Source organism: Jaculus jaculus, chromosome 9 (genome assembly GCF_020740685.1).
Source record: "Jaculus jaculus isolate mJacJac1 chromosome 9, mJacJac1.mat.Y.cur, whole genome shotgun sequence".
Classification (NCBI taxonomy): Eukaryota; Metazoa; Chordata; class Mammalia; order Rodentia; family Dipodidae; genus Jaculus; species Jaculus jaculus.
Window position 1 is genome coordinate 129,294,823 of NC_059110.1, and position 19,606 is coordinate 129,314,428.

Genomic DNA, 19,606 nt, shown 5'->3' on the forward strand with positions numbered 1-19,606 from the left:
AATAAGAATTAAGCCAAACGAGGTGGTGCACACCTTTAATCCCAGCACTTGGGAGGCAGAGGTAGGAGGATCGCTGTGAGTTCGAGGCCACCCTGAGACTACATAGTGAATTCCAGGTCAGCCTGGGCTAGAGAGAAACCCTACCTCGAAAAAAATAATACTAATAAGGTTTGCATGTGCCTTGAGAAATACATCCAAAAGACTTGAAGGAAAGGCCATGCCCTATTGTTTCCTCACAACATCCAATGCAGAAGTCTTAACCATCAGTATTTTATTTGCAGACATCTTTGAATGGGTAGTGAATTTAAAATATAACTGGTGTCCTTACAAGGAAAAGAAACACGGATATGAAAGGGGAGGATAGACATAGACAAGACAAGTATCTATAGCCAAGGACAGAGGTCTCATAGCAAACTAACATTCCCAACACCTTGATCTCTGACTTCTACCCTCCAGACTTGTGAGAATATAAATTTCTGTTGTGAAATTAACTCAATATATCATACTCTGTAATAGCAGCTCTAATAAACTAATACCTAACTTTCAAAAAAAATAAAATGTTAGCCAGGTGTGGTTGCATACACCTTTAATCCCAGGACTTGGGAGGCAGAGGTAGGAGGATCACCACCATGAATTCAAGGCCACCCTGAGACTGCATAATGAATTCCAGGTCAGCCTGGGCCAGAGTGAAACCCTACCTCAATAAATAAATAAATAAATAAATAAACGCACACACACACACACACACACACAATGCCAATGTGTCTGTAGCAGCATTAGTTACAATAGCCAAAAGGTGGACACAATCCAAGTAGCTACTGAGGGACAAATGGGTAAACAAAGTAGAAGTTATATATAACGCAGAAGATCATTCAGCCTGAGGAAGAAAGGAAAAATCTCACAAGCTATAATATGAATGATTCTTGGGAGAAGGTACACTGAATGAAATAAGCTAATCGCAAAACAGCAAATACAGTCTGACTCCATTTACACAAGGTGGAGTCGTGAGCATCTCAGAGACGGAGAGTGGAATGATAGCTTCCAGATTCCGAAGCAGGCTTAGATACTATTTTTTTTCCTCAAGTGCTTTTGTAAATGATATTTGTTTATTTACGTATGTGCTTATCTGACAGAGAAGTAGAAATAAATAATGGTTGGGCCAGGGCTACCTACTCCTGCATCCTCCAGATGCATATGCCACTTTGTACATCTGGCTTTATGTAAATACTGGGGACTTGAACCCAGGCTGTCAGGCTTTATAATCAAGCACTTTTTAACCACTGAGCCATCTCTCCAGCCTCATTTTTTTTCTCAAGTTCTGATGGCCAGTATTCCCATCTAGAAAGCCTTAGTATTTTTTTTTCTCACAAATGGCAACTTTATAATCACCACTGCTATTATTTAATTATCATATTATATAGGCATGTTGCTATTTGTGTATATCAGATAGTATATTAAAATACTATTTAAATTCATTTAGTTCTTCTTATAATTTCCCATCTCAAGTTTGATTAGATGAATTTACCTTTCAGTAAGAATTTTAAAATATTTATTTGTTTGTATATGTGTGTATATGGCATGTATGTATGTGTCAGGGTCTCTTCCTACTGCAAACAAATACTCATCTAGATTTATGGTCACTTCCTCAGCTCCCCAAACAAGCATTTTGTTTGTTGAGCTATTGTGATAAAAGTTTCCTTTGGAGGATTACTTGAGTCATTCCCACCCTCTTCTCCCCTATCAGTGTCTGTATCCTTAACTCTTCCTGTAGCCTCTCATTTCAAGATCCAAAAGAATGAAGAATGAAATGGAATTTTTCCAAACATGCCCAGCAGCTCCAGTGAAAGATGCCAAGACAGCTTCCTTCTTCTATGCCAAAGTCTACATGCTCTGAAGTTAAACGCATTAATCTTTCTTCCCATATTACCTCTGTATCCAAAACCTCTTGGACCAAAAGCTTTGCTCACAGAAAAATCTGAAACCAGTACTGCTCCAGTGAGCGAGACTCTGCAAAAAGTCATGTTCTCCAAGTGTGCCAAGTTGCAAACAAGTTAGGACTGGTAGGAAGAACGGAATGTCCCATAAAAAAGAGGAGGGGCATGGAGGTAGCCACGAGGAGTAAGGACTGGGGCCGTAGTGCTGCATGTGCTGAGAATGAAAATGAAAGTAGTGTGAAGGAGCTGAGCAGGAGAAATGCAAAATTCTAGGGAATGATGCTCGTCGTTTGGAATGCTATTTCTCAAGAATAAAAGCCCCAAGATTGCTAAATGATTGGAAAATATACTTTTATTCCTTAACTGGTATAAACAAATATGAAAATATTCAACCCAGGAATTTCAGACTAATTCTTCATATCCTTCTCATTGGAGTATGCACAGCCAAGCAATGGTACAACTAGGGAGATAGTATCGAAAGAAAAAGTTCATCTCTGTGGCTGAGCTTCCCAAATAGTCTCATGGTAAATCCAAATTTGTTGCATAAGCCTCCCAAGAAATTGCCTAAATTCTGTGGTGGTACTGACACTCTGTTACATTTAATAATACTTGGAATAAGTAGGCCATTCACTGAGCCTAAGACATTTCTCTCATCAAATAAAGAGCTATGCCATTAGAGTTGCCTCTTTCATTGAAGTTTGCTTCCTGTCCTAGACATTCTGCCAGAGGCTGCAGTCCCTGGTCACTCCTTGTGAGGATTTGCACAATCACATTATTTTTCAGTGAATTGAATGATTGTGCAAGCATAGGCCAAAACACAGCTGGATCTGACCTAGGAAGGGAAATGGAAACACATACATGGGCATGGATATCAGCTCAAGCCAGCAGTCTTTAGCTTCAGGATTGAATAGATTGTTCTTCTCAAGAAGCTAGAAAGCAGCCTGGCTGGGCCTTTCCAGCTGGAAATGGCACAAGGAGGGGAAGTGTCATGGCAGAGGGACCACATTAGCCAACGGTGCCACCAGGAAGGAAACCTAAAGAAAGAACTGCATTTGTCCTCACTTCAAATATCTACACCATCCTTACGATGTTCTAGCAGTGGGCTAGGAAAGAAAAAAATTATCCTACTTCCGTCCATACCCAGCACTGGTACATGGCTTCTAGAATGATTAAGGGAAATTGTGATGTCTACAAAGTTGGCAGAAAGGACAAGTGCATGGGCCAGATGAGCTTGTAAGTATAGGGGGAGAAGAAAACAAGGTGGATCCCAAGTCTCTCTAACAGGATGCTTACATCTCCTTTCAAACTGCCCACCAGCTATAATTCAGACTCTACACATGCATTCAAATGCCTATACCAGTGCTGTTGTCTTCTCCTTCCACCACAGACTCATGCGTTTGAACAGTTGATAGTGATGTTCAGGAAAGTTGTATAAGTCTGGAACACGAGGCCTAGCTGGCAGATAGATGATATAGGACCACAGAGATGAGATCTGGGGCTTCCAAGACGACTCCACTTCTGTCCACAGCTCTGTGCTACTAGGTTCACCCAGATGCAAGTAGTCCCCGCTGCCATGCCTTCCAAACCATGAAACTATATATCAGAATAAATTCTCCCATTAGGATGTTTGTTTAAGAGGTATTAACTTAGTCATGGTGATGAAACAGTAACTAATCCCTTATTCCCTAAGGAATAACCAAGAGATAGCCTAGTGGAAGTCTTTGAATTTCCCTGAGCCCAATTATCTTTAATCAGGACTCCTCTACTCTAGTAGCGAGGCTGAACCTACAACTTGCAAAATCTTTACTTATTCTTTCTCTGCAAAACACACACGCATGTGCATGCATGAACATACACACACACACACACACACACACACACACACACACACACACACCCCTCTGGCATCTAGCTATGAAGCGCCTTTCTTTCTCTCTATTTTGGTCCCATGTCTTCTTCCTATAAACCAACCCCACTCTTCTATCTATTTCCCTTACCCTTGGCCTATGAGACATCTGCTGCTTTGCATGGGCAGGGGGTAGATTACTAACATTAATACTAAGCCCAAAGCAAGTAACTTGCAGATATCACCACAGTTAACCTCTCAGTTACATAATAAGTTGTTGCTATCCCCAGTGTACAGATGAGAAAATGAACTTTAGAATGGGCAGGTCAATAAACCACAGTATTACATGATAAGAGTGGAGCCAGGTGTATCTTGTTCAAGGCCTACATTTTCCTCATTGGAATATTTGGAGTGCCATGTGTGCATGGGACATAATCTATGTGCCCTTCCCAGTTTCTCTCCACCCATCTTCTACTTCAGTTCCAAAAATAGCTTTCCAGTCCAGACTAAGTTTTGATCAGCTTCCAAACAGTTGTGATTAGACAAGACTTCATCTCTGGCTGTACCAGATAACCTTTTCTGTGTCTAGGTTCTTGTTCTCAGAGTTCTCTGACACCTGCCAGAATCTGTAGGGCTGCTAAGTGTGGGACCCTCTGTGATTGATGAACAATAATGGACAGGAGCTGAGGAATAGCCCCACCAGTCTCCTGGACACACAGATCTGAGAAACATTTCATGAGTCTCTGAAAAGATCTCATGGTAACAAATGCCCTGCCCCTAAAAGTAACCCATTCTTTCCTGTCTCACTCCCCTTATCCCTCCTGCTTCTTGGGACCACACATAAAAACAAGCCTATTGCATGCTCCATCTCATGCTGTGTCAACACAGTATCCTGTTGGATAGCAAAATCAGCAGATAGCAGAAATACAGTCCAAAGGCAGAGTGAACTCAGCTGCAACCTGAAAAATTCTGCCCTGTCATTCAAGCCATATGCTTCAGCAGATCCAAAGATACTTGGTAGAAAGATTGACTCACTAGTGGATATCAGCTGGCTTCCTCTCTGTCCTTCAAAGTTCACACAATAAATCCACAAAAGGAACATTGCAGGTGGTAGAAATGGAGGCTACGCATGAGTCCAGCTGGATGGGCTCCCTCTTACCAATTAACTGACTATTGTCTTTGCTCAGTGGGTAACCACATGAGAACAAAGGGACAAGTCAATATAAATGGCACCTTTGAGATGATGGAGATCCACAATCCCCTTTCCACCTGAGAGAGGTGACAGAAACCCGTGCTTATTGGAAATGATGCTTAGTCTTAGTGCAAGCGTCTCCAGCCAAGGTGTCCGTCTAACCACCATTGTGGTGGCTTGAGCCAGATGACCCCCATAAACTCATGTCCTCCTAATGTGGTTCCCAGCTGGTAACAATTTGGGAGGTGGAGGTTTGCTGGAGGAGGGGTACCACTGGATGTGAATCTTGAGGTTTGTTAGTCCCCAGTCAGTGCTAGCTCAAGCTCGCTGTCCTTCTGTTTGCCACCTGCTGTTACAGGAAGTAATATCCGGCCTCTGCTCTGCTGTCTTTTCCCTGTCTTCATGAATCTTTCCCTTGAGACAGCAAGACAGATTGAGCCCTGTCCTCTTATTGGTTGCTTTTGGTTGAGTTTTTGTCCCTGAAATAAGAAGGTAAATAAAACAACCATTATATGAGGACATACACCCACATGCACAGACACACACACGTTTATAAATGTAATTAGGGATACATCTGATACAAACTAAGGAATCCACATACTTGTTTGTTTGTTTTCTGTTTTTTAAGGTAGGGTCTCACTGTAGCTCAGGCTGACCTGGAATTCACTGTGTAGTCTCAGGGTGGCCTCAAACTCTCGGTGATCCTCCTACCTCTGCCATCATGATTTCAATCTGGGATTAAAGGCGTGTGCCACCATGCCTGACTTCCCCATCCTTTTTATAGAAATCATGAGTTCAAATTAACATGCCAATTTCCATACGCCTCATAGGGTATTTCTTTTTTTAATTTTGTTTCTCCTTTTCTCATTTTCTCAGTCTTATACTACATCTAAACCAGTTTTAAGATGGCAATGTCCTCACTGGATACATGGTTTTCTTCTGAAGAGTGATAAAAGCTGGCACCACCGATATGCCCCAGGAGGACTGTCCCTGTGTCACAGGCCCATATATTCATGCCTAAAGCAATTTCAAAGAAAGAGGAGGAGATGACAACGATGACATGGGTCCATCATGATTAATTTAGACGACATATCCTCCCCACTAAGACCACTCCTCGGGCTGAGAGATCAGGTACATCAGCAAATGGGAGAGGTAATACACCAGAGGGAGAGAGAGGAGAGAGGGAGACTGACTAGTACATTCATAACCCCCGGGTAAATACTAACAGTCCCACCAAATACTAACTAGTCCAGGTAGAATGGGGCAGGGAAGCGGGGTTATGAGGATAACACAAAGAGAATGGGACCAGCACATGATTTGTTCATACAGTAAAATTCAGAATAAAAATAAATAAATAAATAAAAAGCAACACGGTTTCAAAGGGAAAGGACAAAAGGAAGAGGGACTAGGAGCATCAATAACGGGGAAGCACTTCTGAAGTGATATGCAAATGTTCTTCCTGTGGGGGTATGTGTAGAGAGAGGGTTCTCCGCTGTCATCTCCTTAGAGCACTCTGTGACCCAAGAAAAGTTTACAACCATTTTCATCTCAGCTTACCGGTCCTTGGTCTTAAATGTACAGGGCATGAGGGAATTCCAAAGAACACATTCGCGAGTGCAGAACGCGCACGGGCTCTCCCAGTCTCCTTGACTGTACTCCTGCTTCTGAGGCAGGGATCGGATCAAGGCCTTGGTCCAAACACACATGCTGGTCTCAGTTGGAGCCTCCATGCATTGGCTCCAAGAGACTGACTTTTCAAACTTCTAAAGTAATTAAGAGGCACTAAATCCTCGGTGAATTAGACATGCTGTCTTTTAAACTCTCATTCTTTACAGGAAAGGGGACAGAGTAAGAGTCCCTGGAGGAATAAAGGAAACAGAAGTGCAAACTGCTCTAAAGAAGAAAGAGATCTCAGAAGGCAAAGAGCAAGTGTCAAGGCAGCTTGTCAATGTCAGCATGCTCTGGGATTTTATTCCGTTTCTCCCAAAGGCCGCGTTCTGGGCCTCAGAAGTTTCGCCACCATCTGGAGCAGCTGTGGTAATAGAAAGAGATCAACTTGTCCAGAGCTTAAATCCATGCAGGGTCCATCAGCAGTGCTATTTATCTATCTGACAAAAAAAATGGACACAAAGGAAACTAGTGCAGCCATTATGCACGGCGGGGGAAGGAGCACCCCAAAGCGCGAACCCTGCGATGGGGCTCGTAAATCGTGGCCAGGCAGACAACTGCTACGCTAACAGAGGTGAGGTCATGAATCTGGGTTTCACTTAGTGCCTCAAAGGGTAACCTGATGAGCATCCAAACCAGACAGTTTTTTAAAAATATGTATTTTATTATTTATTTTAGAGAGAGGGGCAAATAGAAAGAGAGAGAATGGGCTCACCAGGGCCTAGAGGCATTGCAAACAAACACCAGACGCACAAGCCACCTTTCACATCTGGTGTTACATGGGCAGCTGGTATTGAACACAGGCACTTAGTCTTTGCAGGCAAGTGACATAACCACTGAGCCATATCCTTGGCCCCACAGATAGCTTTCGAAAGCAGAGAAAGACATTGCAGGGGTAGAGGCATAGCTTAGTCACATAGCATTTGCTTAGCATGTAGAGGCCCTGGGTTTAATCCCTAATATCATTGAAAAACTAGGGTGGGAAGGGGATTAAAAAGAATAAGAACTGAGGGCTGGAGAGATGGCTTAGTGGTTAAACACTTGCCTATGAAGCCTAAGGACCCCAGTTCGAGGCTCGATTCTCCAAGACCCATGTTAGCCAGATGCACAGGGGGCGCACGCATCTGGAGTTCATTTACAGGGGCTGGAGGCCCTGGCGCACCCATTCTCTCTCTCTCTTTCTCTCTCTCTCTCTCTCTTTCTCTCTCTCTCTCTATCTGCCTCTTTCTCTCTCTGTCACTATCAAATAAATAAAAATGAACAACAAAGAAAAACAGAATAAGAACTGAAACAAGACAAGAACTGAGAAATAGAGCCGCCCCTGTCAATCCAACGTGCAGAACCCTGCCCCAGAAGCTATATCTTCAGCTGTGGAGATGGCTCAGTGGTGAAAGGTACTGGCTTGCAAAGCCTGACAGCTGGGGCTCAGCTTCTCAATTCCCATGTAAAGCCAGATGCATAAAGCGGCACATACAACTGGAGTTGTCAATGTAGTGGCAAGAGGCCCTGGTGTGCACTCTCTTTCTCAAAATAAATAAGTAAAAATATTTGTAAATTGTATTCTGCTCTGGTCTCTTTACATTCGTGCAGCAACTTGTGTGCTTCCAACACTATATTAAATACCATCAAAGGATAATGATAAGTAAAACAACATATTAGACCTACTGTAACATACCAGGCCACGTGTTCTTTCCACATGAGGAGCCATCTCTCTTTACCACTCTGGCTACCCTCAGCCAGAGCCATTTGGCTCACCTTGAAATCAAAATTTGTATGTGTGCTCTCAGCTAAGGCAATAGGAGCATTGGTTTACATGTTTTGGTTTTTAAATCTTTGATTCAGAAGATGTCCGAATGACTCACTGATCTATTTTGGTCTTGAAAATTAAGCTCCATTCAGAAAGTCTTCCTGCAGGCACACAGAGGAGAAGAGCGTGGTGCCCACCTCCTTGTAAGCCACTGGTGCCTCGGACAGAGGTGGGAGAATCAAAGGGGCCTGACAGGGGGCAAGTGGGCATGCCTTAAAATTACCTTGAGCAACAATCACATTTTGCATGGTTAGGCAGCTCCGCGCCCTCACCTGACCAATGTATACACACATTCTAACCCTCTTGGCTAAAATAGCTAAGAAGTATTTCAGATTTAAGACTCCTGATGACTTGTACTGCTCAGCACTAAAGAACAGAAAAAGCTACTGATCACTGATACTCAAAGAATCAAATGTCACTGGTAAAAACAAATATCAGCCGGGCATGGTGGCATACGCCTTTAATCCCAGCACTCGGGAGGCAGAGGTAGGAGGATCACCGTGAGTTCAAGGCCACCCTGAGACTACAGAGTGAATTCCAGGTCAGTCTGGACCAGAGTGAGACCCTACCTACAGAAAAAAAAAAAAAGTGAAATACTGTGCCGGGTATGGTAGCACATGCTTGCTTCCTAGCACCTGAGATCCTGAAGCAGGATCCTGTAGAGTTGTGAGGTCAGCATGGGCTATAGAAAGAGATTAGGGCCACCCTGGGTTACATAGCAAGACACTGTCTCAAAAAATAAAAAGAAAAAGGAGGAGGAGGAGAAGGAAAAAATATGTGTCATAAAAGTTGAAAAATCAAAAAAGCATATGGAAAATATTCAATATTCAATTTTCACCACCTAGGCAAAACTGATGTTAATATTTTTGCATGTTACTGTGTTGCAAACAAATCTTGATTACACAGATCCTCGGTGTCCTCATTCAATTATCACCATATTGTGTATATAATTTGAGTATTGTATTTATCCCTTATTTTATTGTGAATATTTTCTACAGACATTAATCATCTTTCTATACACTTTTTTTTCAGTTGCAAAATATTCCAAGGTACTACAAGTGCTGATTGTGAAGACATATGCTTATTTTGCTTGCTCAGTGACCCATCACGTTGCAGACAAGCATCGTTAGGAACACGTGTGAGATATACTTGGCGTTTTAAAAGAGTGAGCTAGAGAACTATCCACCAAGCCATGCAGCTTTATACAACTTAGAATCGAGTCATTTCAAAAGCGTCCTGCCCTGGAATGAAGAAAGAAGCCAAAATCTAGGTTGCTCTCCTCTAAAGTAAATCATACTTGCTAGACCCTGCAGCCCCAGAGGAAAGAGATGAGCATCATGTTCAAAGCACACAAAATCATGGATCTGAACATTCCTTTCAGCTTTCTACAGTTTTTGCCTCATGCCAATTGACAGATGATACAAAATGAATAAACCGTAATCTTCCAAGGACTTCACGGCTCTCAGGTGGATTCAAATTCTACTCGGACGTGAATGCTTGAGTCCGTTGAAAAGTGAGTATTGAAAATGGGAAGAAACTACTGCTTACCTTGCCCTGCCCGGACAAGGGACATGGGCGCAGATTGCACTCCCCAACCATGGGTACTGAATAGGCTGCCCAGGGTCCAGATGGCAGAGACTACCAGGGAGAACCAGGACCTATCCGTAAGACAAGAGGAGAGCGTGGAGCAGGAGTCGTGTCTCTCACATCTCCCAGGGCCCCGTTAACGTTGCAGAGGAAGCGGAGGATGAAGCATGAGTGCCGCTCCCTGTGCTAGCCTGAGACCTACTCCAAAATCTTTGTTTTGGTTTGGGGAGACCCATACCAAAACCTACAGAACCCTAAAACATTAAGTGGATGTTGGTTGAATGTAGAAACTTGTGGTGAATGAATATTACAGCATACAACCTCTCTGACGGCCCTGCCACACCAAGCGTGGTCTCCTTAACATAGTCCTCCTGAGACAACTCTTTCTCCATGATTTTCTTCCACCTCACTCCCCTACACTGGATTGTTCTATGTTTCACTCCTAACTTCGGGTTACTTAAGTGTCCATTGCACACTGCTACAGCTACTAATTCCAAATTCAGACGATGGCTCTAGGTTAAACTACAACCTGGACTACTGATCTGGTCACAAGACTCGTATTTCAGCCACTTCTCTGCCATTCCCTCTCACTCATGTCAGGCAGTTAAATACATGCAAAATGCAACTCTTAGTTTTGCTTTGTTCTTGTCAAAACTCAGTCAAACTTGTCCTATCAGTAAATGATGACCTCTACTCACAGGCTCAAGCCCACCAGGCTTAATCTGTTCTCTCTTGTTGCAGTTAGTGTCTCACTGCTGGTACAAAGCATCCCACACAAAACAGCACATGAAACTTAAGTCTTGAGGGGATGTTTCAACTACAAAGCAGAGGCTGGCCATCCTATCTTGCCACAGTAGCTGGATGGTTGCAGAAAGAACAGGACTACCCTAACCCCCCAAAGCCACCCACCCCCAGTGGCACACCTCCTCCAGCAAGGCTCCTCTTCCCAAATGGCCACCAGCTGGGTGTTTGCTATGAGGCTTAATCACAAACACATGAGGCTAAGGGGGACATTTTGCATTCACACCACCACACCTTTTTTGTGCCATTAGGTCTCTTCCAATAGGAGATCACACTAATTTTGTCTGAAAACTTCTCTCAAACATACACATTTTCCCCCACTTTACTTGACAATGCTTTAAGCTACACCACCATCACCTCTCATGTGGACTTCCACAATAGCCTCCCACCTGGTCTCCATACTTTTGTTTCTTTCATCCTCTCTGCCTAATGCACAATAAAACTGGATAAAGCTGCTCTTGTGCTTAAAACGTCTCGATGGTTTCCCACGGAACTTAGGGTGAAATGCCCTCCTTCTCATGAGCTCGTATTTGCTACCAGGATCTGTGTGATGTGAGTCTTGCCAATTTCTTGGATGATTCTCTATCAGGAACTCTATGTATCAATCATATACCTGAGTTCTTTTTGTAATTTTTGATTGACAGCTTCCATAATTACAGACAATAAACCATGATAATTCCTCCCCCCAAAATTTCCCCTTTGCAACTTCACTCTCCATCCTGCCCTCCCCCTCTCAATCAGTCTCTCTTTTATTTTGATGTCATTATATTTTTCTCCTATTATGAGGGTCTTGTGTAGGTAGTGCCAGGCACTGTGAGGTCATGTATATCCAGGCCATTCTGTGTCTAGAAGAGTACATCGTAACCAGTCCAACCCTTCCCTTTGCTTTTACATTCTTTTCTCTCAGTTCTTTTATTATTATTATTATTACTTTAATCTTTACATGTGAGCAGAGAGAGAGAATGAATATGGTCATACCAGGGTCTCTTGCAACTGTGAAGGAACTTCAGATGCATGTACCACTTTGTGCATCTGGCTTTATGTGGGTACTGGGGAATTGAACCCTGGCCAGCAAGCTTTGCAAGCAAGTATGTTTAACTACTGAGCCTCTCCCAGCTCCCTTTCCAGTTCTTTTAGTCCAATAAGTTCTGACATATCTTGGAGTCTTTCTGTAAACTGTTTACTCTGCTCAGACCAGTCATAACTCCGTTTCTTTCCATTCTAAGCCCTTCCTTTCCTTTAGGTCTCAGCTTAAAACTACCAATCAATAAGAATCTTATTATCAACCCTGTGCAAAGTATGTCTGCCTCATCCTCCATCCCAGACCCTTATTTGTTTCCTTTGTAACACACAGTTTATAAACATGATACTTATTTCTGGTGTATATGGCTTTAATGATCTTTGGCACTTGGAAATAAGCTCTGTGGGAGCATAAATAGTGATTAGTTCACTCTTTTCTTCTCAGTCCTGAAAAGAATGACAGGCCAAAAAATGGTTGCTTAATTCCTTCTGCTGGCAGAGGGGGAAGGGGTCAAAATGGAGGAGAGACTGGACACAGGGAAACAGATGGGGAGGACCTGGCAAGGGACCCAGATAAGAGAAGTAAAGAGCCCCAACTTGATCAGAAACAGAGGGGTTAGGAGGAGGAACACTGAGTTATGCCAGGAGGGTCTTTGTAAATGCAAACAACTGCTGGGAGTGCTGGCGCACGCCTTTAATCCCAGCACTCTGGAGGCAGAGGTAGGAGGATTGTCATGAGTTCAAGTCCACCCTGAGACTACAGAGTGAATTCCAGGTCAGCCAGAGGCAGAGTGAGACCTTAACTTGAAAATAACTAAATGAAGATGCAAATCTGAGATCATGTTCAGACTGAAATAGGAGGAAGTCCAGACACCAACCAGCTACAGCAGCCTGGAAAACAATTGCCCATTCTAGTCTTAAGACTACATGGAGAACCAAGACTTGGGAGTTATTATATTATTATATAAATATACACATTGTAACCCTTTGATACTATAGAATTTCCAGGATACTCCCAGTTGTCTGGTCAAAACATCTAAATCTAAAACCACTGTTCAGAGCCCTCCTCTGGAAGCCACTATCAAAGCACAGTGGAAGGAAGCTCACCACAATGGCATGCCAGAGCTCCACACAAGCCACGATCCTCCCACTTTCCCTCCAGATGATCTCAAAGCTTCCTGGCTGCAGATGGCCCACTTCCTAACAAACATCTCCCTACGCGCTCCACACGGCTGGGATTCCTGCAAAGCTGACCCATGCAAGACAGTGTCCTTTGACCCATTGACTTTTCCAGTTCTCCTGAGAAGGAGAGAAGTCCAGACAAGGGAACTCCCAGAGAAAGAAAAGAACAATATGTCTCAGAAGAGGAGGGAAGGGACGAGAGGACTGGGGGTGCCAAATGTCATCAGCACCATGGGCAGACCCTCTCTCCAAGTCCCCCATTGTGTCACCCTTGCAGGCAACAAAGTCAGCAAGAAGAAGGCTGCGGGAAGTAGCCTCTCTTCATCACGTTGGCTGCCGAGTGTACGGTACGTTGCTTAATGAATGTGTTTAATGATTGAAAGCACAGACACTGGGGATCTCAAATTTAATGAATCAAGGTCTATCCGTGCTGAGGTTTAAGGTTCAAATGACATGGCATTTGATAGAAAATAAAAACAGTCAATAAAACAACAGAAATAAGGGAAGGTCTTCAAAATGTAAGAATACGGGGCTGGAGAGATGGCTCGGAGGTTAAAGTTCTTGACTGAGAAGCCTAAGGACCCAGGTTCGATTCCCCAGTACCCACATAAGCCAGATGCACAAGGTGGTGCATGCATATGGAGTTTGTTTGCAGTGGCTGGAGGCCCTGGCATGTCCATTCTCTCTATCTGCTCTCTCTCTCTCTCTCTCTCTCTCTCTCTCTCTCCCTTTCTCTCTCTCTTTCTCTCCTAAATAAATAAAATGTAGCAATACATTTTATTTAATATGTGGGGACTAGGGAAATTGCTTGGTAGGTAAGAAATGCTTGGTGCACCAGTATGAGAAGCTGAGTCTTATCTCCAGCACTCACGTCAAATCTAAGCATGGCAATGAATTCTGGTAGTCCCAGCACCGTGGGGAGGTAGAGATGGAAAACAGAAGAATCACTGGGGCTCACTTGTCACCCAATCTAACCAACAGACAGAGAGCCCCAGGCCCAGTCAGAGACTCTATCCCACAGGGAACAAAAAGAAAAGCAGAGGAGTAATAGAGGAGGAGGCCCAGTGCATTCCTATTGCCTAGTGTGTGTGTGTGTGTGTGTGTGTGTGTGTGTGCACACACGCACGCACGCACACACACCCCACTGTGTTGGAGGTGTTAATTTCAATTAGCTCAGCTGGAGTGTTAACAAAGACAAGATGAATGTGACCTCTCGGCATGAACATGGCCCAGTCAATCTCATGCATACACAGATCACAGCCTGAATATCTCAGATAGCTCCAGCCACTAAAACAGCTGCCATTCCTTCATTCGCATACTCAACAAGCATCAAGGAACAATTATGCCTCTGGTTCTATGGAGGTCTGTGAGAAAAAAAAAAAATGAACAAAACATTTTTTCTCTTGAGTAAGCATAGAATCCAGTAGAGAACATAAACAATACAAAATGATACTAAGTAGGACCTGAGGAGATGGCTCAGTGGTTAAAGGCACTTGCTTGTAAAGTCTGCCAACCCAGGTACAATTCCCCAGCACCCAGAAAGCTGGGCATAAAAGGTGGAGCAAGAATCTAGCGTCCTGTTTGCAGTGGCAAGAGGCCCTGGCATGCCAATACATACACACATGCACACACACACACACACATAAAAATTTAAAAATAATGATAATTATAAGCATTGGTTGGGAAATTATAATGTGAAAGCACTATGCTAAGAATAATTGCAATAAATCATTCAATCTTCTTGAAAATATTACAGTCAACTATACTATGTCCACTGTAGAGATGAGGAAATTAAGACACTGAGAATTGAAACTCAAGAGGAGCTGGCTCCCAGTTGTCCCAGAATGGGGTGATGGAGTCAAAAGTCCAACTTCAGAGTCTGTGTTTCTGACCCGTAAACAAAATGACCACATTTTATCACCAAAACAAGGGCAGTTTCATCAGTGAGAAGTGATATGAAAAAAATCTTAAAAGTATATAATAGGTATGCATTTATTAGTCAACAGAATAGTTTCAATATATTGGTGAACCTATACAATTCAAAGTTATTCAAGGTTATTTCCAAAATGAATTTTTTTAAATAGATAAATTAAGATATGCCCTACATGGCATAGTCACATATATGTACATGAGAGGGAAAGGTAGAAACAAAAACTTCCTTTTGGTTATCAGGACATTATAAAATAACATACATAAGCAGAGTGATTTTTCTTGGCACATGCTCGCATGCTTTGAGTCATGTTAAAGCCTCTGAACACTGGGTCTCACAGAGTGCAGCTTGGAGCTCAGCCCAAGTGGCTGGTGAAACTGACAGTCAGCAGGAGCAGCCGTGGTAAGTACTTCAGTACCTAGGACGTGAACAGCTTACCCAGCCCTGAGCACACAGATGTTACCAGCCTCGTACACCGTCCATGAAAGGCAAGAAAAAGTGAGACAAGTCATTTGCTGGCTCCTTTCAATTGATGGGTCCCTGCCTTGACAAAAACAGTGTGATCACTGTACGTGTGTCCCACATACTAACAGAGGCAACAGAAGAAGCCGAAAGCACACAGTGCAAGACCCTGCTTCTATGAATGCAACTAATAAATAGCAAGGTTTTGTTTGAACACTAAGTAAAAACCTGGAGCAAATGCTAACCTGGATGGAATGTGGGGCACAGGAGTGTTCCGAGAATTGGCGCCTGATAAATCAGGATGTATGGTACCGTAATGACCGAGTTCTACTTGCTCGTCGACAGCTGTAACAGGAAGCAGATGTCCAAAGCACCTACCACAAGGAAGCTTCAAACATATGTGGGTCAGATCTCCACCGGCTTGGGAAATAAAGAAATAATGTTGTTTCTGATTGGTCTTTAATCATAAGAAATCTCAAACATACCAAAGATCATGACGTAATGAATGCCTCTGTACCCATGACTCCCATTAAGTAATTATCAATTATTAACTGGTTTTGTTTCATGCACACCCCCCAACTCCTAGCGGACTTCTCTGAAGTCAATCCAAGACATCATATGACTGCATCTGTACATTTTCCGGGATGCATTCCTGAACAGTAAGGACTCTGTGAGAAAGCGGCACACAGGATCCCATTTGCACTTGGTCTCAAGTCCATGACTTCTTAGGAAAAGGAATAGGGTAAGCACATGAGGAGGGAGTGGAAGGTGGGAAGGACTGAGAAACACATGGGTGGACCCCAGAATATATGAAGGAGGGGAATGAAAGATCAACCCAGAAAGAAAGCTGAGACAACAGGCAAGATCACACTTGCAGGGTAAACTATCCACAGCATGCAGACATGAGCTGGGACTCGAGTTTGAAGTCCTGTGGGTTGCTGGTCTAGAGTCCACCCGAAGTAACCATCTTAATGAGGACTGCACAGCAAAGAGTGGACGGCTGGGCACATATCCTGTGGGGCTCATGGCACAGTGAGCTCCTCTGTTGCTCTCAGAAGGGACTGTATGTGCTTGAACCCCACAGAACCCAGCCAAGCATCTCTTCCCCTCCAGAATGTTCTTCCCACTCAGATCAGCTGACCAGAGTCCTGTCCCTGGGTAGAGGAGGTGCTAACCTGCTCCCTGCTGACTGATGGAACTTCTGTCTTCCCTTGTCAGGTGTCCCTCTGGCTGCACGCACAGCCTTCCTTTTGAAGGGTTCTGCCACAGCCCCAGGGCCCACAAATAAAGGAGCCTGACCACTGGGCTTTATATCTGCGAGTTCCAAGCTCAGTGTGTGTGGTTCACTCCAAATGGGCACTGAAAACCCCACTCCTTTCACCTTCCTCTCCAAATCGCCTCCTTTCAAATTTCTATGCCAGTTCTGACGACAGCTGACATCACGTGTTCTGTGAAGGAAAGCCACCCTGGGAGAGGTCACACGAGAAGTGGCGCACGGCTGCCGCCTTTTTCTGTTTTCTTTCTTCTGTTTTGTAGCTCTTGTTTTTTTTCAAAAGGCAATGGAGGTTAAAGTGTGACTCACTATTAGAAAGGACCCCTGCTAGTCTGGAATCCTTCCAACTGTTAAACTGTGATGTTGTGGCAGTCTCTCTCTCCTATCACAAGTAGATTTGGGACAAGGACACAGGGGCCTCAGATAACCCCAGTGGGCAAAGGAGTGACTTGGGGACGCTAAATCACAACTCTCTGAAGGGGGCCTTGGACACAGCTCCAGAGGGAAGTGGAGTCCCACCGCTTTCTCAGCAGCCCGGCTTCTCACGCCAGCTCATCCCAGAACAAAACCCACCCTGTCAGGCACCATAAACAGTCAAGAAAACAGGCTGCCCGACAAAGCCAGGCCATTCAGCAGCCGCAGAGAGCTGCTGCTTCCGCCCTGGGGCTCGGTGACCAACATCTCACAGAGTCCATTGTCAGTGCTGGCAGGAAGAAACCCCGCAGGAAGAGCAAAGGACGAAGACAAGCCGCTGGCCTGGCTGGCTGCTCTTCCTCTGCGCGCGCTGGGTGACCGGCGGGCGCTACACACGGGGTCAGCACCACCGCGGGCGGAGCGGGGCGCGTGACACGGCTTGGGAAGGCCAGGAAGGCTGTCTGCCCATCTTTTCAAGAGCTGTCAGGTGGAAAGGGGAGGAGATGTGCTCAGAGCTCTTCAGGGAGGTGAAGGAATAAGGGAATGCCCATCCTGTCACTTTAAAAAGGAAGATCCTTCTGTCTATATTTTTATTACTTGCGTATGTGGTGGTTTGCATATGCACGTGGGCACATACACGTGCAGATCCACAGGCATGCACATGTGTATGTGAAGATGAGAAGTCGGCATACAGGGTCTTCCTTGATCTCTTCTTCGTTTTTACTGAGATAAGAGTATCTCACTTTAGCCCAGAGCTCACCAATTCTGCTAACCTAGCTCTCCAGCCTGCCCCAGAATTCCACCTCTGCTCCAGGCATGCTGGGATTACAGGCAGCCCCCACGCCCACCAGGCATTTAGGTGGGCTCTGGGGAGCTGAACTCCAGTCATCACACTTGCATAGCAAGCGCTTTACTGATTGAGCCATCTCCGCAGCCCCAAAAGGACTTTCTTACACTAGTTGGAAAGTGTGGGGGAATGTTTTAGATCTGTGTCAGAGGTTTCCTCCCACTTCTCAAAGTAGCTCTTCCTTGGCTCCTCAGGAGAGGTTGACCTGGCTACAGATTATATCCCAAGCCTGGTTCTCCTCGTGCCTCTCACCTGTGATGTCCTGGTTCCAAAGGATCTTTACTCCAAGCGACTTTTCTCTGCTGAACTCCATGCTGCAGTCTTCGCTAAATGTCGGCACTGGCTCTCTTGCTGATGGCTCACCTTTCAGAATTGCTCCTGTGGGTCAAATATGTTTGAACAGTTGGTCCCCAGTGGAAGGAGTCACTGGGGAGAGCCTTGAGCTTTCATAGCCTAGCTCTACCTCCTCTGCTTCTGATTCTGGAGGCAGTGAGAACGCCAGCTTCCGGTTCCTGTTGCCATGCCTCCCTTGCCATGATGACTTGCATGCTCTGGAAACTGTAAGTCCAAATAAACCTTTTTGGCTTCCTGCCGAGCGTTTAGTCACAGCAATGGGTAAAGTAACGGACGCAGAGGTTCTCCAGCCCGCGGTCTTCGCCGTGTGCCGCACAGATGTGGGCGTGCCGCCTCCGTCCCTGCGTGGCTCTCTCTTGCTCACGTCACTTCTGCATCCTCGTCTCTCAGTGCTCCTCACTTGTGCCAGGTAATCTCACACCTCCATGTCCAGGTCATGGCGCTGCAATGCCTGCAACACATCTACTTCTGTCCCCAGGCTGTGCCAGGGGGAGACTCAACATTCAGCTCAAATGAACTCCCGTTTAGCAGGCCATGGTGATGCATGCTTTTAATCCCAGCACATGGGAGGCAGAAATAGGAGGATCACTGTGAGTTCGAGGCCAGCCTGAGACTACATAGTGAATTCCAGGTCAGCCTGGGCTAGAGCAAGACACTACCTCCTTGAAAAACCAATAATTATCATCATCATAATGTCCATTTACTATGAATCTCCGCCCACTGTAGACTTAACCCAACTTTACCACTCACTACACCCTTCCTGGGGCCCTCACTTTCTCTGTACGTTTAGTGATTTGTTATATTGTTTTCTTAATTCACTTGTGCATGGATGTACACACGCACACAAGTGTGTGTGTGCCTGTGCCTGTGCGTGTGCATGTGTGCATGTACCCCAGGGTCTCAGGCCACTGCAAACAAATGCCCACCTGGCTTTGTGTGGGTGGCTGGGAAGTTAAACGTAGGCCAGCTGGCTTTGCAGGCAAGTTCCTATAACCGCTGAGTCACCTCCCCAGCCCTATTGTTTTAAAGTCATGGCGATCCTGTGCTATAGTGGAAGCATGTCAAAAGCAAGATGCCAGATATGGTTTATTGTTCTATCCCTGGAGCCTACTATTCAAATGGAATGTGTTTTCTGAGCATGTGAAAAAGAATGGGAAGAGGAAGGAAAAGAAGAAGGGAGATGATGAAGGGAGAAGCAGAGTGGGGAAGCAGGGAGGAAAGGGAGAGACTGAAGAAGGTTCCACAGAAAAATGCCCTAAATTCTCTGCACATGTTTTTCTATTTCCCTT

At 44.7% G+C, this 19,606-nt stretch overlaps 1 protein-coding gene across 2 annotated transcripts in view; it reads right to left on the reverse strand.

Moving 5' to 3' along the window:
* Nucleotides 1-19,606, reverse strand: part of Map2k6 (mitogen-activated protein kinase kinase 6) — a 143,812-nt gene that overhangs the window by 67,273 nt on the left and 56,933 nt on the right. Inside the window, exon 1 of one of the 2 annotated variants that reach the window (XM_045159311.1) lies at nucleotides 18,216-18,322. The exons of the other annotated variant lie outside the window; for it this stretch is intronic. Coding sequence (XP_045015246.1) covers nucleotides 18,216-18,276 — 61 coding nt within the window. The 5' untranslated portion in view covers nucleotides 18,277-18,322. Of the gene's footprint in view, nucleotides 1-18,215; nucleotides 18,323-19,606 lie in introns of those variants that run through there. 2 annotated transcript variants of the gene reach the window in all.